Below are 27,743 nucleotides of genomic sequence, written 5' to 3' on the forward strand. Positions count from 1 at the left end.
TGGATGCTCGCCGTCTCGGTAATATGCTATACACGGTATACCTAATAAATATTATATTATAATTCATAATAATATTATGTAAGAAATGTTAAGTGTAGTTGTAGTAACGCACCGAGTCGTCGAAAAACATACGCCAAACGCGATAGAAAAAAAAAGTTATAATTACAAAAAATAAAATAAAATTATACTCAGCGTCGTAGCGATAAATACGTAATAATAATATAATATATACATAATGATAATCTATACTATATTATAATTTATAATGTATACAAAAACGATTTCAAAACGATATTTTATATAACGCTGTTTTTTTTTTATATATATAATAAAATATTATATATACGTACGAATCGCGCACAATAGTCCATATAATTTGACCGCTACTGCTAAGACCACGACGATGATGTTAGTTGTATAATGTATATTATTAAATTTTGTTCATCTCTCTTATCGATCGTGTACTATATTGTATTATATCTTTATAATATATTATATGTATTGACCATTAAATATAGCACGTTGAAGAGATATGTGTATACTTATAATTTGTTAAACTCGCGGTCGTAAAATAATTGTTTGACATGTCTTTTGAAATAAAAAAAAAAAACTTAAAAAAAAAGATTTCGTTTTACGATACCATTGTTGTTGTGAGATAGACCATTATTATTGTATGGCATTAATGACGTATAATATTATTATTGTATAGGTGTATAAACGAAATTTGATTTTATCGGAAACATAACACGCAGCACTTAGCTACACATACGTATATGCATGTTTGAAATTAATTAAATCATACAAGAAATCATAAAACATTGTTTTTGTCGATAAGTTTACGATAGAAATACGATAATTTAAAATTATAGCATATACGACGAATATATTAATACACAATAGATAAAATAGCAGTGTACATATTATTAAAATTAAAAAAAAAACCAACCCGGAAGTATAGAGTTGTTAAACAAATAATAAATCATATCAAACTTGCTTGAAACAAGTTTTATAATAATAATAATAATAATAGTGTATTTAACTCAAGTCAAAGTCAACGTAAATGTGATAATAATGTTAAAAGTAATTCTATTATTATTAAATATTTTTTGCTCGTATACGATCAATATAGATTACAAATGATAAACACTTCATACACATTGATTGATATACTGAGCTTTAATTAGATAGTCGTTATTAATAATTAAAACATTTCATTAGACTTTTTTTTTATTGTTACTCGTGTTTATACACTATAGAAGTACAAATATATAATAGTCACTGTGAATTAGATAATTTTTTTAATCTCAACGAGTGACTAATAATAAAATTTGATTAGAATTTTAGAAATTAATCTTGAAAACGTCATCGGCAATTGTTAATTAACTATCATGAAACACATAATTTCAAATTTGAATACAATAATAATATACATATAATATATATAACTGATTAATTACAGACTACGATAATATTATTAATGTAATAGAACAGATCAAGTGTCAACAACCTCAACATATATAATTTAGTTATTGATTTATTGCATATAAATGCATATTTTAAAATATCTCGTAAAATATAGACACGACAAAGTGATAGTGATTTTTGTCCATGTCATACGTCTTGTACTATAACAGTTATACTATATTATTATAACATTGAATGTAAAAATCAAATAATCAAACAAATTGGTTGTTGTTATACATCATAGTCCATATTATATTGGACTTTTTGTAGTGATGCGATTTATTTGAAAATGTAACACCAAAGATTTAAAAACAAAAACGTTCATTTACGATATTTTAATCATTCAACTTCAGATAAATGTTAATTTATTTCTTAATTATTGCAATAACCTATATATACCTATAGGCTATAACAATATATTATAATAAACATTTTAGCCTTTAGGTAATATATTGTATGTGACTGGAATATATTAAATCATAATTAGAGTTCTTTCATACTTTTTTTAAGTTCATAATAATTAAGGAAAAACAATATACACATTTTATGATTTAAATTATTTTTCAATGCAATACTGCGACTTCGGCTACTATTAATAAATAATATAAAATACGATTCCCGCTTTATATGTATACCTATAACTCTATAAACAAACGTATAGGTAATTCTATTTATTTCGTACCTTTCAAGTTTATTCACATTCGTGGTAAGTATGTATTTCGAAATACATGCACATACTCACTGAGACCACTCCTTTACACAGAATGATTATTTTAACGGGAATGTATCAATATTCATTACATTATGAACAGTTTAAAAAATTAAAAATTAACCTAATAATAATAGTTAAGCAATATAATCCACGGATGAGTTAGTTTGGTACAAGGTATTAACTGTTAAAAATAAAAACGAGTTTCTATTTAAGTCTATGAAATAAAAAAAATAAAACAATTTAGAACGTTTGAAAATATGTTGATAAACTTTTAAAAATGAAGGTATGAGGAAAAACAGATAAAATACTACATACATGTTGTATCATGTTGCTGTAAGAAATAACACCTGGCAATATTATACTGAGTGTGTCGATTCGTCAGAACTATTGAGACAATCAGTACTAATTTTTGGTATGCTAAAATGGTTGAGTTAAATAAAATCTTTTTGCAATAATAAAAATAGATACCTCTGTATATAATATATTATTTGATTTTAGATACGACGAAAAAATTTCAAAATATCAAAGTTTTTATTTTATATTTTTGTACATCTATAATATTATATAAAATATCCCTACGTTTAATACATTTTAAAAGTACACGGATGAAAAAAAATGATCGATGTAGTAACCTGTCCTTATTAGAAGTCGTTCGTGAATCGCAACAATAGACAATAGTGATGCGTACATATCTATAATACACGTTCAGAAAATATAACTGATAATAGAATAGATAGATAACATAATGATCCAAGTCCTTTTTATTATAACGCATGTCCGACCGTTATATGAATTGTACTAAATAATAATACAGAGATTATACGCGAATGATAAATTATTTTCAAATTTTCGTCAATGACCGATATATAAATATTATTTGTTCGGGTACACGCACCTGCACGTGCGAAGTATCTTTTTGACAGCTCGACAGCATCAATTTACTACATTATTCGGACATGTTTAATGTTTATATAATCGCCAGTTATTCTTTGCAATCGAAGCGAACACAAACAACATTCAACAAAACTAATAAAGCTGATAAAACACAAATTAAAATCATTTAAAATTCAAAAGATTTGCACATTAACTGACCTACAAATTACTACTAACAGCGGCAGAGGAGCTAATGAATTGGTCGATGATAACACGACACACTTTAGTACACATGTTCGATACAAACAATAATTAGTTGTACATTTTTTTACGAATAATAATAATAATAATAAATAATGCTTTATAACGTGGGCATCAATAACGATGAAAAAAATTACCTTTGTTCGACTTAATAAAAATGCATATTGTACGGACCAAAACAGACATGGGAGCGTGCGTGAGAGTTTATTTTATGTTAAATTATGTATAGTCGTCAAATTGTACGCATATATTGATGTGCAATATTATAAATATTTGATTAAAAAACGGTTCATTCCGACGATTAACGACAACAATTCCGTAGCTTAGCCAATAGTTTACGTCATAATTCACAATACTAAATAATAATTAATAATTATAGATATTATATGATGTAAGAACATAAATCAAAAATTAATATAAAATCGAATATAAATGCGATATATTATTGCGACGTTATCGCAGTCGGTATCCGTCTTTATTACGATTTTGATAGAATGCCAACCGATTTTCATACACAATAATGTTACCCTAGACACGACATTTCACATATTATTATATGATAGGTATTATACCGACCGACCGACAATGACGGCGACCACGCGTAGTAGTAGCAATGAGGACTGACTGACAATTGACGGAATACAAAAACATAATAGCGAAATCATTGGCTTTGAAAAAATAAGAAAAGCAATTTAAATCGTAAGTACAATAAACCCGTGAAAATAATAATAATAATGCACACCATTACACGAGTGTGTGTACGTCAGACACACACTCGTAACAACATTTTTTATCATTGTATGTTGAAGGCACCTACCTTATATAATAAAAATTGGATTTTCACGCTTTTTACGTGTTCGGTATTTATACTATTAACATATTTTTATATTATGTTGCATCATTGATTAATTGTTACGATAGAATACTTATAGTATGTGTTTATATTTACAATCAATGGTTGCACAGTGGTGGACGGATTTCCGGAAAAAAAAAAGGATCGAAAATAACGATGACAGGTGTCCCATCCATACAGGCTCGGTCACCGGATTTGACCGCGGGGGGTAAGGTAAACCATTATTATATGAATTGTGTATAGATATACCTACCACAAATCCAGATCACCTACATGGATATTTTGCCGCCAAGACGACGACCGACAAAATCTCCAAAACGTGTCTGCGCATCAGATAAGACAACAATTTACAGACCATCAATGGTATATGCGGGTATATGGTTGACCTTGTCGAACCACAGGGTTTTAAACGCGCTACCATCATAACATATTAATGGGCTGTGCATCCCTCATACGCTACTATACGTTGCAAAGTGCCAACATCGTTTGGGTGTTCAATACTCGAGCAAAATATTATGACTGTATACAATCTTTTTCGAAAAAATAAAAAAAACAGTATTTGCCTCTGATTTCTGAACCTCTTCCATTTCTTTGCAAACAGACCATTACCTATTTTTATGCATATAGAATACAACCGTAACGGCTATCGCCGCCAGAAAAGCGGAAAAATATATTTAAAAAATTAAAAATCGGGAAAGTAGTGTAGAAATTTATGACATAATACGAAAAATTTTGGTTTTTTTTTTTTTTGCGAGTTCTGCAATTGTACGATATTAATATTAATTTCACCTTTTCGGTGTAGTCCGACGACGCGGATCCGAAGTCGGCACAACTCTTGGGCCGCCGGCGGGTCGCGATTTCCCACCACGGCACGTCGGACGGCAGCGGAGGCGGCGCGGTGGCCGTACCGGTGTACGATTTGGGCCTCGGGCCGGAGTGCAGCTGCTCGCCGCCGACGTGCTCGCTGACCGGTTCCAGGTGCAAGCCTACGGCCGCCCGCCGCCGCTTGTGGCCGACGTAGTGGTGCGGCCGGCGGACCGTGGCGAAACCGTCGTGCACCGCGGTGGACGCTGGATCCGCGGCCACGGCGGTACGCACGATCGTATTGCTGTTGTTGTGATGGTGGTTTCGACTGTGGAACATCATCGCTGTCCACTCGCCGTTCGCGGTTACTGCGACGCGACAACCGACTAATATGAAGACACGACGGGCGCGGATTACCGACTAAAACGTGTGGCGACGGCAACACGCGAGCAACACGTGCGGCCGACCGGACTGGACTGAAGCGCGACGATGTGCGACTACTACAACCGCGCGGCACGCGGCGCGAGCGCGCGCACGCCGTCCAACGACACGCGGCGACGACCGACCGACCGACCTTACAGTGTTTTTATTATTGTTGTTGTTGTTGTGAATTATTGTTTTTGATCTATGACGATTCGTTTTTTCGTTTCTGCAGTTAGGTGAAACGACAATTTTTTCAAGGATAAATCGCCAATAAACTATATTATTATACAGAAGTATACACTTTACATTAACCCGCAGGGGCCCTCGAGTGCACTGCACACTGTTTTATTATGCACGTCTCTAAGTAAGCAAGTTTGAGTCGCCAACCGAACGCACCGCAATGAGATTGACCATCGATCGGTACGAGAGGCGTTTATAATGATATATTTGTAGACGTGTTGGGTAAAAAAAAAAAAACGAAAACAAACCGTAATGAACATCTATTCGGCTTTTCGACGCGAGTACACGCGACAAACGTTTCAGTAATGACTACATTATTATTATTATAATAATATACACATACACATGACAATAATAATGTGTAAACCGATACGCTGCTGCCTCATCAATTGGCGCGCGTGTGATTATGTTATTGTGTGTATGTGGTGGAAAGGGTCGTTAACTTATTAATCGTCGAGCTAGGACTCCGGTTATGCGGCCGTTCAAAGGGACCGGCCGGATACGGTCGTATCTCGACTCTAGAGGATAGACCACATCCGTATAATTCGCAAACGAGTCGATATAGTTTGGAAAATGTAGAGTAATAATAAAGGCACGTTTAAAAACGCAACCATATTATTCGAGTGAAATTACTTCAACAATAAAAATAATAATAATAATAATCATATGACTCAAATGTTATTAGAAAAGCGTGACTTTTATTTACAAAATTACAAAGGAGGAGTTAGAAAACTTCCAGGCTACTCCCCGGGTAACTATAAAGTATGACAGAACGATAATTAATAATTATTAATGTATTGTTTTTTTGAACGCTTTCTGAACCCTACTATGAGGTCCGAAGAATATTGATATATCGTTTTCCGAGGCAGATGGCCGTAGGCGTTTGGTTTATTTTATTGTTCCTATATTTCGCGTTCTTAATGTTGTAATCAAAACATTATGTAATCGACAATCGTAATGCGTATTTTGACAATCGAATTTTAATCTTGATAGAATTGACAACCGATAGTTATAACTTAATAATATTATCGCTGTAGTATTTGTAACACAAAAACGATCTTTATATAGTTACAAAGCTAAGATATAACTGATATAACTATTCTTTAGTTTTTCCATTTTTATTACATCTTAATTTTCGTATAAAAGGCGAAACTCGAAATTTCTAGATAATTACGATAAATTGATGCACGAAAGAACCCGCGTCCCGCACCGCAGGACACGGGTTCTTTTCATATAATCATGTCCACGCGATAGGCTAGAAAATACATCCATTCAAATTAGTTAATAGAAAATAAATTCGCTTGAAATTGTTATCGTTTAAGTAATTCACTGTTTTATTTTTAAAACTAGTGATTTATGCAGTATACAGTATACACTATACGCCTAACCTACCGTACAACCAAATATATTTGGTGTATATAAAATAATAAATACTAAAGAAGGAAATAACTATTAAATAAAATAAAATGATCATTTTACTGACGTATCTCAACGATGACGGATAGAACAACAGCAGCGGTTATACTGTTTTTAAATATTATAATTCAATCGTCTTAATTAATTCTAAACTTGGTTAAACCATTGTTTTAGTGAACAACTTCCTTAATAAAAAAAAAAGACCGCCTATCCAATTATCTCAGGAATACCTGCATAACATATATTATAATTTATAATATAACATAAGTAGTAGTATCGATGTGTTAACAACCTCAAATCAGACAAATCCCAAAATGTCGTGTTTGACTCAAAGAGACTAAAAACTAAACGTATAAGACAATAAGAAATTAGTAGTAGGTACCTTATATTATTATTGTATATAAATGTAATATTATGTCAGTCACGTTTTTCTTTCTATAAGATTGAGTTTAGAACAGAAGTCGAATATTCCATCAACACCATACACTACTATATTACACAGGGGGGAAATAATAGCTTCATTATACTGTACACACATGCATAAAACACGTTAATATTATATAAACACCTGGCTGTATCTGGTAAGTTAATAAATAACGTTTGAACCTTCACGGTCTGTCCATCATCAGCCAAAACAAGTCTAATTAGATAAAAACGCATTCGCGTAATTATAAGGTTTATGGCTCCAGGGGAGAGTTTGAACATTAATATACTTTTTTCATATCGATATAATATTATAATGTTCTACAAGAATAAAAAAATATTATAATTTTAGATTTCTGGCTAGCATAAAGAATTATCTAAAACGTTAAGGCAATCTGCTTTAAGTTGTATCATATAGAAACATAGAATGGTAAATCGGTAAATAATCATAAAATTCAGATAGTATAATCGTATAGTTAGGTTAATCAAACCTGTTTTTGTAAAACATCGACTATCATCGTATGTGCTTTGGAAATTTTTTTTATCAAATTCGACATATTTTACGCGTTTTAATCAGGATTATTTAAATGAATTATTTACGATTTACAATATTTGAATAATAATAATTAGGATCATACTACTGAAAACCGTATAATTGTATAATAAAATAATCGAGAAATTAATATAATAATATGTCATATAGATAAATACACCTATATGAATATATATAGATATACGGATAATTATTTCTCGTTTAACGCATTACACAACAATAATTATTATATTGGTATACGACTGTATAATTTGTTTTTTTTTTAGCTTATAAACGCAAAACGAGTACCTATTATATATATTTAAATACACGTACAGCAGCAGTAGCAAAGCGGTATAGTGCGTAATTGAATCCGATCGGTAGCGGTCTATAATTGAGGAATAAGTAATATAACCATTAATTACACACAAAACAGTGCGTATATGACGCATGTACACGTTGTTTTTAAATTGTCTTTAATTATCGTCTCCATTCCCGTTATACGGCGGCATAAAATAATATCATTTTATACAATACACAATGTCTTACGAATATATTGTAAGAGTCGTGTGTTCATAAAACGCATCGCCGGTTGAAATGCATACACACCGGCACGAGTGTACGGTAATTGCCCATTTACTATTGTCTATTTAATACGTATATTATTACATAATATACGTGCGGTATCGGGCATTATAATATTCGCCATTTCTTTATTCTGGTATCCAAACACACACGAGTGCACAATACAGGGTGCATCACGAAAATCGGACGAGACGTTTTGCATTGAAAATAAACATTATAAATAACACGCGAGATCTTCGCCTAATACGTATTCACTCTGTATACAATATAATTATATTATATTTAAAGGTCTCGAACTAAGAATCGTTCGACGACCGTACATTATTATCCAAGATCCGCAGTCGGTTTACCGCAGTGCAGAATAGTGCACCGACTCTGTTCGTTCGTATATTAAGTGTATAGGAATTTTGCAGCAATATAGACTTAAGTGCACAGACTGCAGACATACTATACTATACGGCAACAGTAATAATAATAAACGGTCACCGATTTGGTTTTATTATTTCTTTTCCACTCGCATAAAACACGTCTTGTCTAGCATATATATATATATATTATATAGTATCGATATTAGAGTGATGGAAAAAAATCGTTTTCGCTGCAGAACATCATATTATGGTGTACTATGCAGGCGCGGCGACGAGTGGGCACGAGGGACGATGGAACTATATAGTAAATTGGCTTTGATTGACGGACACCACCAGTTACCGTTGCGACAATGGAGTATGGACAAATACGCAGTGCAGTTACAGTTATCTACGACCTGTAATAGTGAACATTTTTTTCTCTTACCGAACGTTTTATAATATGGAACATTGACGTCGTTTACGGCTCAAGTATATATAATGCAGTATTTCAAATAACATTTTTACGGTTTTCAATTTTTCGTAGTGAGATTTTAATTGGAATTTAATAGTTATAGAGGCCGCCAAAATAGACTATTATTATGTACGGTCTAAATGAACCAGACAATATGATAGAATACGACAAAAATATCACAGTCCTTACTGGCTACTTCCTATGTGGTTATGCAGGTATATCTAATGCATCGACAACTATTCAATAAATTGTGACATTATTTCGAGTCATTATACTATAAGTATAACACTTATAGGTTATTATACGGTGGTAGTTGATTATTATAATTATCGCATTATTACATCCCGTAATCCCGCCAGGCGTCAGTAATAATATTTCCATAGATATATAATAACAATTTTGGACTGCTCATTATTGTATCTCGGAAGACCTCACAATATTATGATACATATTACATTAATTATGCTCATGACCTGGCAGTTGTAGTATTATTCACGAAATTTACGCTTTGTTCGAGATGGAATGCATTTTTAAGAACGGGCTACCCATAATAGGCATACCTATTTGAATTTCAACTCTGACAAGGTAAAAAAAAACGGCGTAGAAACGGAAACCACACCCAGCAACCGAGATGATATAGGTACCCTAATAAAATTATTCCCCTTTTGGCTTTTGGAATATCGCGTGTGATCGAATATGTTTTGATAGGTATATGACTGTGACGCACATCATGTCCATTATTATAATACGCCCTAAAACAAAAATGTCCTGCACCCCAACATAAATTCACAAAAGATATACCTGCCGAGGAAAGGCATGGGAAAGTAAACACTATGTTATAACATATATGAACGATGTTTACACACTCATATACCAAATATTTTTCAATAAATTATCGTAATTCATAGTTAAACACTTTAACCATTGATTAAATATATATTCATGTATATTTAATCAATGTTTTAACTTAACCAAGTGTCCAAGTTACTATTATACGGATTATACTATATACACTTTATAGTGAATAGATCATATGGTAGTAAGCTAATGAAAACAACACAACTGTTGCGGTTTTTAATTTATAAACAATGATATTAGATAATATACAGTATAATTTATTATTTACGATATAATATATGAGGGGTGGGATATAAAAATAAAAAAGATTATATTATTACTATGCTGATAAAGTATAAAGTCTAGATCAGACAGTTTTAACGTCAGTAATAAATCATACATTTATAAACACATAAAATATCGGAAAATAAAAAGTAAAGTATACATTTCTTATAAATTAATCATGTGCATACTATATGGATTATTATTAATTTTATAGGTATAGCCGGTATAGATATTTAATTATCTATATGCTAAAAAATAACAAAATATAAACGAAAACCATCAACTAACGAATGACATGTGATAACTGATAAGTTTGTGTACAAAATTATACAAATAAATGGATAATTTCGAGAACGAATTGTTGATTTTTAAAAAAAAAAAATTATACATAATGTTTGGTATAATTTGTGATCTCGTGAATTAAAAATATGATGAACAAAATTAAGTAGAAAATAATATACAATATGTTGATAGAAAAACAAGCGGTATGAGATATTATACAAAAATAGATTAAAATTACTTCAAAGTTGAACTTAAAAATCGAGGTATAAAGATGAAAAATAAATAACCTTTTTACATAACAGAAAATCAAAAGACTTAAAAATACTTTCTTGTTGTTTTTTTTTTACAAAATATTCAAAATGCTATCGCTTATAAGTATAATGGATGTTAGTAGAAAAATGAAAAATGATTTATTAAATACTTATTTTATACTATTTATACCATAATAGAGTGTAATGATTGTTATTTGCATAATAGTATGATTATTTATTATAATTTTTGTGAAATTATCATTAAATTGTATATTTTAATACCTGTATTTAATTACATAATACATAATATTATCTTAAATCGATTTATTTTATCGACACATTCGGTATTTAATATTTATAAAGAAGAGATTTTGGGAATGGAAAACGGACAAAATAGGTAGGATTTATCTGATAGTGTATATTTCACTGAAACTAAGACTGCATAGTGCACACGCTTACAACAATTTTAAAATATTCCATTGACTTAAATAAAAATGAGAAATAATAAAAACGTGATAATAACATGTCAACAACTGTACTACCGTATAGGTACTTTAAAAACATATATTTTATGAGTTTTTGTTTGTAATGTCTATATGGCCGTAAATGTAGGTACTTTCTAGGAATTATATTATTAAAGCAGACTCTATATTCCGCAACAGTAAACATTTCACTATGCTCGAATATGTTCAAAATTATTGTTCATCAAATCTTCTTCAAAGAAAATAATTTAATACCTATAGAGTATAGACTGTACAGTAGACGGACCATTATAATAGGACCAAACCAATACCTGTATAATTATTATCCGGAATAATATATGTCAAGTATGAAGTAGGCCAGTGTACAGTGTACTAATAGACTTCAGACTGCAGTCGTTAAGAAGAATATTTTGAATGGACCAGCCAATCACACGAATCAAATTACAATTAATAAATATTTGCACACATTATAAAGGTACACAAAAGGTTTTAGAATTTATGTTTCGATTTGAAAACAACTTTATATAACCTATTGTGGAATATAATAATAATAAAATATAATTAAAGAAATATAATATGTAAATTTAAAATTTCATAATACAGCTAGGCGGTATAGGTATCTACTACATTTACATACGATGATGCTTGACCGACCACCTCGGCGTCGCTCGTAAAATTAAACCGCGATACTGTGTAAAACGAATAATTAGAAATAGAATGCAAATTAAATAAAAAAAAATATTAATGAATAACATTTTCTTAAAACGAAACATTATTTGGAGGTACCTATTATACTATAATGTTATTTATTTATTTTAAATAGTCGATCGACTCGATCGTAAGTATAAATTATCACTGTACTATAATAAAATGTACTATTTATTATTAAATAATAATATTATTTATGTACTTTATATTTCTCACTCATTATTTATACAATTATACTTAATTTCTGAACCTGAATATTTAATATAATGAAGAAACTAAATAAAGAATTCTTGTCATTGATGATAATCAGAAAATGTTATTGTTATCAAAGTTTTTATTTAAAAATGTTGGTACCACTGTAACAGCTGCAGTCGCAAAACAAATTATTGATTTCTTATCAGATTTCTTATTTTTAAGGTTTAAAAACTTATTTTGGATTTAAGTTATTTAACAAAATAACATATTGTTTTTTAACTTTTAAACTTAATGTTTTAATTAATAATATTGATTTTATAAAACAACTCAAGTAAAATTATTGTTAATATCTCTATTTTTTTTTTTTTTTGATATTTAACGTTTATCTAGTCAATCAAAATAGATTTTATGTATTATACAATATAAAGTACACAAAACCATGGCTAAAGTAGAGAAGATTATACGCAAAGGCTTAAGTAATAAGAAAGATTATTTATTGCACAAATTAAAAAATGGTATGAAATGTTTGTTAATAAGTCAGCCAGATAATGAATGTAAAACTACTACAGATATTAAGCCTGATATCAATAGATTGTCTGTTACCAGTACAGATGAAAATGATCACTCATCGACCGATGAGTCCTGTTCAAGTGATGAAGAAGAAACACAAAAAGAAAGTGACTCCTTTGCAATGTCTTTATGTGTTCATAATGGTAGTTTTAGTGATCCTGTTGAAGCACAAGGACTAGCACATTTATTGGAACACATGGTTTCAATGGGGAGTAAACGTTATCCAGCAGATAATCATTTTGATCGGTTTTTGTATCGAAAAGCAGGCTATTCTAATGCTGAAACTGGATGCGAATATACAAATTATCATTTTGAAGTGCCCATGGAATATTCTCAAGAGGCATCAGATATATTCGCTAGTATGTTTCAAGCGCCTAAATTAGCAAAAGAATCAATAGATAAAGAAAAGCAAGTCGTAGATTCAGAGTTTCAAATGGCTATTTCTGATGATGATAGTCGTATACAGAGGTTTGTAGAACAATAATAAATAATTTAAATACAATTCATAATTTTAAAATTTTGAATTAGATTGATATCAATTTGTGCTGATAAAGAAAATCCTGCTGGACAATTTTTCTGGGGAAATTTGGATAGTCTAAATCATGAAAACTTGAGTGAAATGGTTGTAGATTTTTGGAAAAATCATTATTCTGCCAGCCGTATGACTCTAGCAGTACAAAGTAAACAATCAACACATGAAATGGTTGAGTGGATTGATAATTTATTTAGTGAAGTACCAACAGATAACCAACCACCACCAGTTTTTAAAATTAGTCAAGATCCATTCTGTCCAGACCTTTTTCACAAAATGTTCAAAATCATATCAGTAAGTTCTACTAAAAGTATAATTTTTACTTGGTATTTACCACCAATTATTGAGCTTTATAAAATTAAACCTTTAGAATATATTGCGTGGATAGTAGGTCATGAGGGTAAAGGAACACTAATTAATTATTTGAGGAAGTTAAACTATGCAATGGAACTTGAGGCTGGAGTTGAAGACGACTTTTATAGTAATAGTATTTATAGTTTATTTACCATAACAATTGAATTGACTGATTTAGGCTTAAAAAATGTTAATGAAATAATTGAACTAACTTTTAGTTATTTGAACTTAATCAAAGAAAAAGGAATATCTGAAAAAATTTTTAATCAAATTCAAATTTTGGCAGAAAATGACTTTAATTTTGCTGAAAATAAAACAGCCATAAATCATGTAAAAGAACTTTCTCAAAACATGTTATGGTACGATGAAGAAGATTATATATGTGGTCCGGCATTACTTTATGAATATTCACCAGAAACAATTGCAAAGTTTTTAAGCTTACTAACAGTAGATCGTGTAGCCATATTTATATTGGCTAAGGAATTTGATAACTCAGATGTATTTATAAAGGACCCAACCTTTGGAACAAAATATTTAGCTGAAAGTTTCACAGAAGAATTAGAAAGCAAGCTGTTAACAATTACACCTCATCCATTTTTCCAAATACATAGTGATAACCAATATTTAACAAAAAACTTTTCAATTTTATCCCTAAGTGCAGACACGAAATATCCAGAAAAAATATTTGAAAATGATCACATTGAATTGTGGTTCAAACAAGATAACCATTTTAAATTACCTAAAAGTTATATTATGTTTTATTTTATTACTCATCTACCTTCAAAATCACTAAATAACTATATGTGTATGGATTTGTTTTTTGATTCTATTGTATTTTTGTTAAATGAAGAAACATATCCTGCTACCATGGCACAACTAAATTACAGTATTAGAGTATTTATAACTGGGTTTGAATTAGCATTTAATGGTTTTAATGAAAAACTACCATTACTTATAGACATCGTAATAAATTGTTTAAATAACTATGCAAGTTTGATGACTGAAGAGATATTTACCATGATAAAGTCTAAAGCTATTAATAGACTTAAAAATAATCAGTATGATTTGGATTATGTTCCATCTGATTTAAAAAATAGTTTAATTCAAGATCCTGATTGGTATTTAGACAAACGACTAAAATATTTGGAAACCATGGAGTACAAACAAATTCTTACATTTTATGAACAACTTAACACTTTATATTGTAGATCATTAATACAAGGAAATATAAATCAGACCCAAGCTATTGAAGTTTCAAAAAAAGTTGTTAGTATGTTAAAATATGAGCCTTTAGCAAAAGAATGTTTTCCAACTGTGTTAATAAAACGTCTCAATCAAGGTGATTTCAGAGTGAAAATGGCAAACTACAATCCAAAAGATAACAACTCTATGGCTTATAAATACTATCAATTTGATAAAAATGATATAAATGACTCTGTAAAGTATCATGTGCTACAGTCAATGATGGAAGAATCAGCATTTGATGAATTACGAACAAAACAATGTCTTGGCTATGATGTACAACTAAATGTAACAGCTACTTTACATCATTATGGATTTTATTTTAAGGTGGCACATCAAAAGAATAAATTTGAAACCCAATATGTATTTAATAGAATGGACGAGTTTTTGAAACAGTTTTGGGAAAACTTTAATGATCCAGATGAAGTCGATAAAGTTAAAGATGCGTTAATTGCATTAAAAGCATCGCCTGATGATTGTTTAGGACAAGAATTTAGCAGAAATATAAATGAAATTTTGGAAGGACGTTTCAAATTCAATAGATTAGAATTAGAAATAGAAGCATTAAAGAATTTGGCATATGATGACGTTAAAAATCTAAAACAAGGGTTTCTAAATGGTCGGGCATTTAGTGTTGAAATTATCGGCAATTGTAATACAGACAATTTGAGTGATGAAAGTCCACCTATTAAAAAAATGTGTCTGGAAGAAAATGAAAATTTTATATATATTGAAAATGTTGAAGAATTTAAAACAACTTTAAAACCCTTTTAATAGAATTTTTAATGTAATTCACATTTGCTGTGTTTCTGTGAAATATTTCTAATACAAATATATATTTCTATGTATTATTTATACCTATCTTAGTTTTTTTTTTTTTTTTTTTACATATAATTGAAAACCATACTAGTTATAATAGGTTAGGTTTAAGTCAACAAACACAAAATAAAGTAAATAGAACAAACAAAATAACAGTAAGTAACAGTTGAAAATGGTGTATGAAAACCGTTTTAACTCGAATTATGATTTTTCCTTTAAAATATCTTCAAATAAATATTGAATTGTATTTTATGTTAAATATTATACATTCATATATACAATTTTGTAATCAAAATATAAATATATGTCCTTTAAATATATTTATAGTTGAATGCATATTGACTCAAATAATATTTTGAATTGTTTTAGTAATAATATATTATTATACTTATTAAATAATTTATATGATAAGATATATTTCATATATAATTTTATAAAATATTAAGAACAATACTGTTAAACTATATACAACAATTTTACTTACATTCGTTGATAATTGACTTGTCAATGTATGCACTTTATCTTGTGCTTCGCTTAAATCTCTTCTTAAACGTCTGACTTCTTGTGCATGCTTTTCATCTGCACCCATTCCACTATACAAAGATGATGATCCTGTCGATATCAGACTCAAAGCTGATCCATGAGCTAATAATAAATACAATATATTAGATTTATTATGATTTCAAACATTTATTTATATACAGTACACACACACATAAACACACATACATATATATTATATATAAATATTTACATACCATCGTCATCTTTTGTATTGATTTTACTCATTATAGAAGCAGCATATGGAGATGAAATTATTGATCTATGGTTTGGTTGAGGGGATTGATAATTATAACGACTTATTGGTGTTGGGCTAGTTGGTTGTGAAGCATGGGGGTAAGTCCGATGATCAGACCGATTAGATGATGCATAAGGTATACTGTAATATGAATCTGGATCATCTGAACGTTGCAACATAGACGGATACAGTTTTTCTGACTTTGTTGATCTAAAAGAATAATTTCAACAATGAATAGTACATAAATAATAAAAATACATCATTTATAAATTATGTTTTATAATTTATTAGTGAATAAAAAAAGCTAAAATAATATTCCTCAGAAGTGAAAAACTGAAAAGCGACAACCGTGTAAAAATATTTGAAAGTACAATTTGTTGGCTATTTGCCTACCTTGGAAATGTCCGATCTCTTAGGTAGCTGCAAATAAATTTACAGCATTAAATTTCCCCAAAATTATTCATTTAGCCATAGGTTATGTATTTAAAAATTATTATTGATAAATAATTATTTTTTTAAATGTATTTTATCACAAAATAATTCTAATACAAACCTGATGCTGTTGCTTCTTGATATTCTATTTGCCTGGCTAGGCGATGGACTTGTATTTGGAGACGCAGAAGTCATTAATCGTGAATGGGTTAAACTTGCTCTATGATGTAACTGTGCAGGAAGTGATTCTATGCTCTCAGCTTCAATCATACCTCCTAAATCAATAAAATTTTGAAATTATTTTTCATTTTCCATTAAATAATATAAAATTGTGGTACCTATAGCACCAGTCCTAGAAGGCAGAGAAGCTGTATAATGAGGTGGAACAGGACTGTGTCTCATCCATGTTCCATATGGGCTGCCAATTTTAGCTTCTTGTTCAGACTGATTTGCCATAAGTCTTTCCCTGACACTTTGTGACAGTTGAGTAGCACTTGGACCACTAACCGAATATGTCTTCATATCAGTTTGAGTACCACCAGAAACTTTCACCTTAAATAAAAGTTATATTTTACTAAACATATAATTTACTTTATATAAATACATAAATTGTATTTTAAATTACTTTAGTCCTAGGAACGGCTGAAACTTGAGCTGTTCTTGGGTCTCCTTTACTATTAGAGCTGGATGTGGATCTTTTAACATAACCAAAGCTTTGAGGGACACTACCTCGAGCTTTAGTTTTGTCACTTCTAGACTTTCTTTCCATATAGTCCATGTTATGCAAGTCTTCACGAGATCCATCTTAATAATATATTTATAATATTTTAATAATCAATTATTTTAATAGTATTCAAGTTTATTTATTACCAGTTGATCGTTTTTTATCAGTTCGTCTTGGACTTTGTTTATCACGTACTCTTTCAAAATCATTTGATCTAATTTGTTCTGCATTTTTGCCAGCTTCAATGTACTTTTTCCATTGTGAAGATTGTCTAAAATAAAATTAAAGGTAATAATAATACAATATTATAGAAAATAATCACATTTTAATTATACCTTAAGCTTGAATTATTTAACTCGGTTTGCTGTCCGCTGTCTGACTTCTTGACATGGTTACGTGTAACCACTTTATAAACAGGAGCTACAGGTGTAGGTTCTGGAGGACTAGTTGGAGGACTAACATCAGGACCAAGACTTGATGAGCCCCCGTCAGGGCCCACGTTGAATCGGTTCAGCTAAAAAAACAATAACATAATTATATGATATATTATTTACTTTATTATATTATATTTTAAATTTTTACCTTGACTTGTTGTTTAGTAGCCAATTGATTATTTTGATCATTTATATTTGCATCAAGTTCATCAATTGAAACAGCTCTATCATAAGAAAAAAAATTTTTAATTCTATGATATATATGAAATACATAATTTATTTGAGTTAATAAACTTAATAAAAGGGTTTTTATTAAAAATCAATTTAGATTTTTTTTTTTTATTAATTTTCATGGCTTATAGAAAATATTATATTATTTTATTTAAGTATAAAAACATTAAATGAGAAAATATTATTTTTAGTAATTTATTTGAATTTATCTAAACACACATTTTACTTAATATAGGTACAGCTTGTAATACTACTACATTAAAATCATAAGTACCAAATAAATTATATTGATTTAAAATGAAAGTATCTTACCCATTTTTTAAATGTATTTTATTATTGGATGGTACGTTTTGTTTGCTGTTAATAGTTGAACTTTGATATCTTAAAGATCTATAACATACAATTAGAACATCAATGTTTAAAAATAAACTAGATATTACTTAAATGTCTACCTTTAAGCTATTATTGATAAATTTTGTATGATTTCAATTATATACATATATATTTAGGAGTTGACTAGGCGTTGTAATACACTTACAAGAATAAATAATTAAATTTTTTAATGTTAGATACTTAGACAGATCCCATTGTATTGCACTTAAATTAAAATAATCATTGGGTAGGTACGTATTATGTATTTTAATTATCTGACATATTACGCAATGACCACTAACTAATCCAAAACAACGTTTTACAACTACTACAGTACTGCTGTTTACCTACTACTGTGGAGTGTGGACTGAGGTTTAAGCCTTAGGGGTGTGTTGTTAAATCCCGTTCTTGCGTATATATCGACACTCATGCAGAAGGTGCACAATTAAACGGTGCCTTTGTGCGCCATCTACCGTGTCGGGCCGACAACTAAAAGAGAAGGCGGATTGTTTACAATTTTCACAAAAGGCGTTGTGTCGTTGTAGATAAAAAATATCACCAGCACAGCATTTTAGTTTTCACAAAATGTAAACTATTTTATTGTTTCATATGTTTTTTATATTGAATACGAAGGATCGATAGAACGACAATTGATATAATTGTATTATAGCGCGGTTGTGTTCGTCACTGCATTTGTCCAAGTATAGTGGCAAGTACACGGTCGCCAACATTGAGAAGGGTTGGGTGTTGTTCAAGGTCTGGTGAAGGGTGGAGACTGAGGAAATATAATCGATGAAGCCTAAAGGGGCATTCATCCCACCCGCGTGATCGTGAACAAATGATATTAAAAGTACACATTTGGCAAATTGCTGATACAAATTAGATATTATAGTAGGAATACATTATACGCAGGCACAATAAATATCCGTCGTACGTGGATAATTTAAAACGGCGAGGATAAAAGGTTAAAATAATAATACTATACGACAAAAGCATTACTAAAAAAGACGCTTTTTAAAATAGTAATATGTATAATGTACTCTGTATTACATACGATATTGTGTTTGGATAAATAATGAAGTTTATTACGTTTCACTCATACTAATAAATCGCGATACGAAGTACATTATTTAAGTTTATTAGTAACGAGTTAATTTAAAAAATTAGGTTTAGGTATAAATGACATAACAAAGGATTTATATCAAAGTTCAAATTTGATTGTTATTTAAATAACAATGGGTATTAATTTAGCATTTGGGTCTAAAGAATAATGGGCACATTTTTTTTTTTTTTGTAGAAATTAATTCAAATTAAACCTAACGTATAAACGAGTTAGTAGTACCTACACTAAAAGAAAAAGAAATTACTTATATAAAAGTATTGAGAATACATGAGAATCACTTACAAAAACAGCGGAAAAACAGTAATAGTTATTTACGTTTAAAGCCAAATAGATACTCGACATTTTCAACATATATATTAACTTTCTTGGCATTATAAATATTTAAAAAAAATTCGGCTTCTTTTAAGTATAATTTTTTAACTCTGTTTAGTTTTTTAGATTCTGAACGGAGTAATGAATGTATTATTTATTTTAAAATTATAAGTGTTTTTGGTTGATCTGTCATCACCTTTTAAGACAGCAAAGTTGTAAAAATGTTTCTATTTTACATTTTGAGGATAGTTTCTGTTAGAAAATTAAGTCTAGTTGGTACTTTGGGGGTCAAAGGTAATTCCCACTGTTCTCAGTAATTTTTAAAATAATTATGAGAAAAAAAAACATTGGAATCTAAATCAAACATTGTCTTAAATTATAATTATATTTTTTGTGTAATACCTAAGTATATATAGGTACCTCGTACCTAATATGTTATTATTATTATTATGCCATAATATATTCGCTATACTGTATTTTAATTTTTATAACGTTAATCACAAATTCACAAAGCCATATAAAAATAATATCAATACAAATTATGATCAACTCTGTGACTGTTCCTAACTCCGAGCTCCTAGCTGCCATCATTAGAACCGGCCGTTATCTTCTAGAGGTTCAACTCGTGAACTCGATATTTTTTGGTCGGAGTCTTCCTTGCGTGGGTAGTATACATCGGATTTACAAACAATCGGATTGTATTCGACGTCCGGATGAAATTAATGAACCCGTGACGGAGAAGTAAAACGACAATGACCCACGCGACCGCCGTGGCTGTTTTGTTATCTTAACGATTACAACGATTTGACGTCTGAGTAGCTGAGAGATAGGATTTCAGGTTGTAGTTCAATTTCGAGTATCTCTACAGACGATGAGATAATAAGTCTTACATAAAGATATGCGAAACTGAACTACAAACCGAAATCCATTTTCTCATCCACTAAGACGTCAAATCGTTGGTGTCGTTCACATATTATATACCGAATGGTTGAGACCAACAACGGTCAACGGTGACCGCAGGGGCCATTTCTGTTGTCCATCACGGGTTCATCAATGTTATCCGAACGTCGAATGCAATCCGATTGTAAGTAGATATAAAAGCGTGGAATCCGATGATACGATCAACGCGAGAAACACTCCGACCAGGAGTATCAAACTCATAAGTTGAACCTTCTATATTGAATGACAGGCATCACTTGGGAGAACTACATGAATGTAACTATGCAAGTAATTATATAATTTGTATAATCGGGGTACCTAATAGGTATAACATGTCTAAATGTGAATTAAATTGTTAGCTCATATTGTTCTGGGTCTGGGATATACGACCTATACAAACCTACAAACAGTACTACACTTTTTTTTTAATACCTATACATCAACAAAGGTAAAGGTTCTTTATAAGTTATTCTTATAACAGTCAAAATACATCAACCATTCAAAATAATATTTATTGTTAAACATTTAAACATCGATGTTTAAATTTCGAAAAAATTGGATACTAAATTATAAATGGTAGTTTTCTAAATTTCGGCGATCATGACAAGTTAAGTATTGGTACACTCAAAACCTATTATACAGCACACTAGCACAGACGAGTTTACCTATTTAACCAAGCTTCGTTTATTTTATAATAAAATATTTTTAGGTACACAAACAAATTCTAATTTAAAACATATGTACACCTATCTATCACTTGAACCATTACAATATATCCATCGCTATATTATATTATATAACTACCGTCTACTATTAAACAATTTACAGTAAATTTAATAGTTATTTTCAAATTAATTAATTTATAATTTAAAATAATTTTTGTTAGTCGTGAGCACATACAACGGTTATAGATATTATGCCCTGATCATACATTTACATAATTTATATGGTGGTTGGTAGTATATTATATTTTGGTTTAAGATAATATTCAAGTATATATTATATTATTAATTATAAACATTATTTTATATTATACGTCTATCGTGTCACTATATAGTTTACCAGTTTATTATTATTATATATACAAATACAATATACATATTTAAATTTAATTTTGTTACGCATGGGTTGTTTATGAAAGATGACTCATTCAGAGAGGGAGCTCAATTACACCCTTTTCACGCACACGTCCTGTCTATAGAAAAAATAAAAATATATATTGGAAAAGCAAAAAAACGAAATGTACACATAAAAAACTTCAAAATTTATAGATCCGAAACACATATTAATAATATTATGTTTAATAAAATAATTTTATCAAATATTATTGTTGTTATATTTTGCGATAGTAAATAATCATCAACTAAATCAAAACATTTTTTACTGCGATTTTTTTAACTATGAATATTTTTTGAATAGGCATATGATATCATTGTTTCATGTTTGTACCTATTTCTAGGGTATTATTACCGCAATTATTTTATTCTAGAAAAAAATATCATTTGAAAAAAATAAATCTAAAACACGCTATACCCCCCTTCCTAAACTAATATACAGTATGATTTGTTTATGAAAAGTGTTGTATCTAAGCGAAATAATACTAGATTTGTAGTTTTGTTTTGAATAACTACAGTTGATGAAAAATATTAAATTGATCACTTGCTAGCGCCGTGTACAGTACATTAAACTAATTAACTATTTATTGTTAATAAATTATTATTTTGTTTCTTATTTATAATACATTTTTTATTTTATTTATAATTCTATTATTGCTGACATTTTTTAATGTGTTATTTTACTTCATAAAATAAGCAAAATATTAAATTACAATGTTAGATTTTTGTATAATTTGACAATACATTTTTATGTATTTAGTATAATAACTTTTAAGCTTTATTAAAATATACTAATTTATGAAAATAACAAAAAATCAATCGTTGATAAGTTATAAAAAGACTATTTACCTAATTAGTAATTCTAATTTATAGATATCTCAATGGTGTGGAAAATTAATTATAAAGAGGCATAGAGCAGTGATTCTCAATTGCAGATTTGCAATAAAAAAGGTACCAGTCTGTATAATGTTGGAAAAATTATATTTTCAGTAAACTAGTTAAACGAACCAAAACCCAAAGTGGTCCATAGTCCTACTTAAATCTAGATTCTAGGTGATTCGCAAAACTTAAAAGGTTGAGAATCACTGATATAGAGGACACTATCCATGTATAGTCTCTGACTTATGTACTCATATACTGTAATATAATAAATTAATATTTCTGACATAATTAACTATAGACAATTAAATTTGTCTACATCTTAGAACTATATCTATAGAAATTGTATGAGTTTAAAATTACAGTGACTCAATAAATTAGAAAATTATTTATCAAGATTTAAATAATGATAAAAAATTATTATAAAATTGCAAAAGGTTTTTATTCATTTTGAAATACAATTAGTAAACTTTACTTATTTATTTCAGTAGGTATTTAATACTAAACAGTATCATATTATCATAAGAACTTCTTATGTATAATTAATATATGATAAACAAATATTAAAATATATATTTTTTATTTTTTTGCTTATTATTGTGATCATTATTTTATTTTTAAACTCATCATACAAAACTATAATTAATAAAAAGTTAATATATTATAATGAGAAATTATAAACAATATTATTAATGAAATGTCATTGTCTATAAATTACACAAAAAAAAAAAAGTTTAACCAGAATATGTATTTTATGCTCAATAAGTCTGCAAATATATATTATATTAGGCAATACAAGAATTTTATCATTTCAAGCATAAGAAGTATTATAGCATTTTTATTACATCCATTACATTCTTTAAATAACTTTTTATTTAATAAACTCTATAAAAATAATTGTCAAATTTGATAAGTCAATAAAAATAAATTAAAACTGGTACTGAATACTTATAATTATACTTGGAAATATGATCGATTTTGAGGTTATTAAAAGTTGGATAATATTAGTCTTATTTTATAGTTGTAAAGCATATATTAAATTTAAACATTGACAATACCTAATTTTAAACAGAAGAAAAGCTTATATTTTTTATATCGATTAATATAATTCATTGCAATTTAGAAGACTAAGACTTATGAGATTGTTGTCTTTCTGTAAAATAACTATAATAGTAAGCAGTAAGCACTATTAGTGATTTAAGTATTAAGTAACATAAACATTATTACATAAATTTATATTGAAATAGTTTTAATGCATATGGAAAAAAAAATGGTATTATAATTAGTGTATTTATGCATTTTTTTGTCAAGTACCTATATAAGGTTGCTAACGACTAGTTTTTTTTTGATAACTGAGACTGAAGACTTCAAATTATTAAGAACCACAAAATAAGATTGTACCTTGGTTGTTATTAAATTTTATAAAAATCATATTATATTCTAATTAAATAAAAAAATATTTATAGTTATTCTTGTTATATTTTTAAGAATGTAATACTAACAGTTATAAGTTATATAACATTTTAGATATAGTCTCTAATTTAGTTTAGTTAGGTTATTAAATAAATGAAATATTATATTAAAAAGATTACAATATCCTATTCCATAAGTAATACAATGCTTTTATACGAGTACTTTGTAAACCATTGAAACATATAAGTATTTAAACTGTAAATTATTTTAAAAATATGAACAATGAATTTTAAAATTTTTTTTTGAATATATTAATAAATTTGAAACATAACTTGTATGTATTATTGAAATAGTTATAACATGATCATTTAATAAAAATATATTACATCAGAAATCTTTAGCCCTAATAATTTTAGCAAAACATACTGCATTTATAGCTATAAAACTTAAATTATTTTTCACTTTAATTAAAGTAATTAATAAATATAAATATTTTACAAATAATCATCATATTGAATTTGAAAAATGTTAGTTATCTAAACTATAATATTTTTATTTAAGTATGTATAATATATATTTTATTGTATAATATTAATGTATAATACAAATGAAAATAAAATACAGTAAGTATTCATATTTATCATATTTCAATTCGAGGTAGTTTGTATGGCAGGGAGTAATATTATAATATTTTGTACTTTCATAAAACTCAAGTATACTTTAAATCAACCAGAAATAATAATAATTTTTAATAATATCGTACACAATAAAAGTATGTCATATTTTTTATACATTGTTGAATTATTGATATTTATTTTAAGTTTAAGTATTGTATATATTTATGCAGTTGAGCCAATTATCAATTCTATACACTATTACTAAGTATTAGGAATATTTACATATCTATCCTTGTAAGTGATCTTTAATTTGTAATTTAAATAATAACTTTTATCTATACAGAAATACTTAAGATTAAACAATAAATCAATTATCAATAAAAAAAAAAAGAATTTTACTAAAATAATAAAATTAGTTAGTCTAAAGAATCATCTTAATTTCTCAATACTTACTTTGAATCATTGTATACTGGTCCTTCAGACATGTAACCTGGATCTGTAGCTGGAATTTGTCGCGACTGAATATCATATTGAAGAACATCACCATCAGATACATAACCTATGAGAAAAACTGGTGTTATTATCTATTGTTCATTTTTTTCTTTACAATAACAATAGTTTTGGTTAAATAAATCAATTATTATTTTACCTGAGGATTGTTGTCCATAGTCAGAGTCTGCAGAAATACGTTTTTCTTGAAAATTACCATTCATACAGTTATTTTGAGTTAATCCTGCAAAAATAAACATTAATAGTATTAAATTTATGATATATCATCAGTAAAATGTCTGGGGTATAGTTTTTGAGGGTGACATTTTCTTGAGTTTTCCAAATATAACTTTTTTAATTTTATTGAATTTATTTTGAAATACGATTATACAGTGGCACAACTAGGGGAGGGGTTAAGGGGTTGTAACTCCCCTCCCAAATTTTTTTTTCTAGTTGTGCCTCTGGGATTATACATTAAAAGCTAAAATTAAATATATTAAGTATACTTTGTAATGAGGAATTGATTAACTTTAATTTTTAGTTTGTATGTATATATTATTTCAATACCTAAATCTGATGGTATAGTGCGATGTTGTGGTACAATAATTGATCTTTTGTATCCTCTTAATAATGGTTCCATTGGCTTTACATTTAAAGCTGGATCCTCTTCTTCTGTGAATGAGCTTTGCTTTTCATGTTTTAATTCATTAAGAATTAAACTAGAAGTCTAAAATTAATAATTACAATTAAACTAATTTGTAATTTAAATTTATTTTTAGAACTTACATTTTCAGATTTTTTAGGTTCATTACATGTATCAAGTGGTTTTACATTGTTTTTTTCTAATGGGTCATCAACTTTTTTAAGTTCTGAATTTATTTGTTGCATAGGTGCAACACAGTGTGTAGGTTTTGCCATTCCTTTGACAGTGGCTACTGGTTTTGGGATTCCAGTACCGCTGAGTCTGGATTGACTCTGAGATAATTCCATTGTAGACGAACTAATTGAATCTTCTTTATCTGGATTTAATATCTATTCAAAAATAATAATAATTAGAACCATTGACATAGTACATAAACATGTCTCTATATTTACCTCAAAACTTTTTCTTTGTTGATTTTCACATTTAGGAGGTGTAGATGATTTAATACTAATTTTAGAAAGACGTGATTCAGCTGGTACAGGTGGCCGAACAATTTTTTTTCGTAATACTGGTTTTGGCACTTCTATAGAATTTTCTTTCTTTTCTAGGCTATAAAATATTCATTAAAACTAAACTAAAATCTATTTTTTTTGTATTTTTAGAAAAGTTAACATACTTAGGTACTGGTTTTGGTTCATTTGAAAGACTATTTGATGAATCACTGCGTTCTGAACGAGCAGAACTAAATCCACTAGAACTGGAAGTTCTTTTGGTACTACTGATTACTAAAATCATAAAATTACAATACATTAGGTTTATTGTTAAACATACCTATTATATAAATATATGGCATATGTTGTATTGTTATTTATTAATAACCTTGTTTGTTGGACTTTTCCTTTTGATTGGAAGCTTTTAGCTTTTCCAACAATGCACTGTTTTTTTGTGCTGAACTATATGGGCTAGCAATGTTAGTTTTAACAGGCATTCCATTTTTTTGGCTGAAAAAGAATAATGTCAAAATTAAATTTATTTAAAAGTAAATTATATGATTTAATTATTTGTTTTACTTTATGTTTTTAGGTGAAGCAACTGGTGTTCTAATGATGTTTTTTGGTGAAGGTATAAACGTATGAGGACTAGTTGATCTGGAACTACTATTTGATGTGCATTTGATTCCAGAGTATGGACCTATAAATTATAATTAAATACCAATAAGAAATTATGTACAATACATTTAATGTAAAACGCTCATTTAA

The 27,743-nt window shown here is 28.6% G+C and overlaps 3 protein-coding genes across 17 annotated transcripts in view; 2 read left to right on the plus strand and 1 right to left on the minus strand.

Annotated features, from left to right (window-relative positions):
• LOC114127068 (PCI domain-containing protein 2) overlaps window positions 1–27,743 on the plus strand; it is a 564,778-nt gene that overhangs the window by 57,073 nt on the left and 479,962 nt on the right. The gene's annotated exons all lie outside the window — the stretch shown is intronic.
• Window positions 1–27,743, minus strand: part of LOC114127075 (protein sickie) — an 81,931-nt gene that overhangs the window by 11,187 nt on the left and 43,001 nt on the right. For 9 of the 11 annotated variants that reach the window (XM_027991196.2, XM_027991197.2, XM_050207275.1 and 6 more), the window contains 18 exons: window positions 27,555–27,675; window positions 27,364–27,485; window positions 27,161–27,269; window positions 26,937–27,093; window positions 26,628–26,873; window positions 26,409–26,568; window positions 26,002–26,085; window positions 25,806–25,911; window positions 18,895–18,972; window positions 18,500–18,575; window positions 18,253–18,431; window positions 18,064–18,188; window positions 17,819–17,997; window positions 17,532–17,745; window positions 17,315–17,468; window positions 17,155–17,181; window positions 16,721–16,971; window positions 16,447–16,607 (listed from right to left, as the gene is read on the minus strand). In XM_027991196.2, the coding sequence (XP_027846997.1) occupies window positions 16,447–16,607; window positions 16,721–16,971; window positions 17,155–17,181; window positions 17,315–17,468; window positions 17,532–17,745; window positions 17,819–17,997; window positions 18,064–18,188; window positions 18,253–18,431; window positions 18,500–18,575; window positions 18,895–18,972; window positions 25,806–25,911; window positions 26,002–26,085; window positions 26,409–26,568; window positions 26,628–26,873; window positions 26,937–27,093; window positions 27,161–27,269; window positions 27,364–27,485; window positions 27,555–27,675 (2,549 nt within the window). The remainder of the gene's footprint in view (window positions 1–16,446; window positions 16,608–16,720; window positions 16,972–17,154; window positions 17,182–17,314; window positions 17,469–17,531; window positions 17,746–17,818; window positions 17,998–18,063; window positions 18,189–18,252; window positions 18,432–18,499; window positions 18,576–18,894; window positions 18,973–25,805; window positions 25,912–26,001; window positions 26,086–26,408; window positions 26,569–26,627; window positions 26,874–26,936; window positions 27,094–27,160; window positions 27,270–27,363; window positions 27,486–27,554; window positions 27,676–27,743) is intronic. The other 2 variants (XM_050207293.1, XM_050207261.1) reach the window with 1 other exon arrangement.
• Window positions 12,699–27,715, plus strand: LOC114127077 (nardilysin-like). 5 transcript variants are annotated; one of them, XM_050207316.1, is made up of 3 exons: window positions 12,699–13,483; window positions 13,544–13,841; window positions 27,568–27,715. In XM_050207316.1, the coding sequence occupies exons 1-3, from the start codon at window positions 12,885–12,887 to the stop codon at window positions 27,586–27,588; spliced, it is 918 nt and encodes a 305-aa protein (XP_050063273.1). In that variant the 5' UTR covers window positions 12,699–12,884; the 3' UTR covers window positions 27,589–27,715. The 5 variants fall into 5 exon arrangements, with proteins under 5 accessions (XP_050063273.1, XP_050063270.1, XP_050063276.1 ...); XM_050207313.1 differs by lacking the exon at window positions 27,568–27,715 and adding an exon at window positions 14,120–14,234 and having other exon boundaries at window positions 13,544–14,028; XM_050207319.1 differs by lacking the exon at window positions 27,568–27,715 and adding an exon at window positions 13,918–14,069.

Source organism: Aphis gossypii, chromosome 1 (assembly GCF_020184175.1).
Source record: "Aphis gossypii isolate Hap1 chromosome 1, ASM2018417v2, whole genome shotgun sequence".
Lineage (NCBI taxonomy): Eukaryota > Metazoa > Arthropoda > Insecta > Hemiptera > Aphididae > Aphis > Aphis gossypii.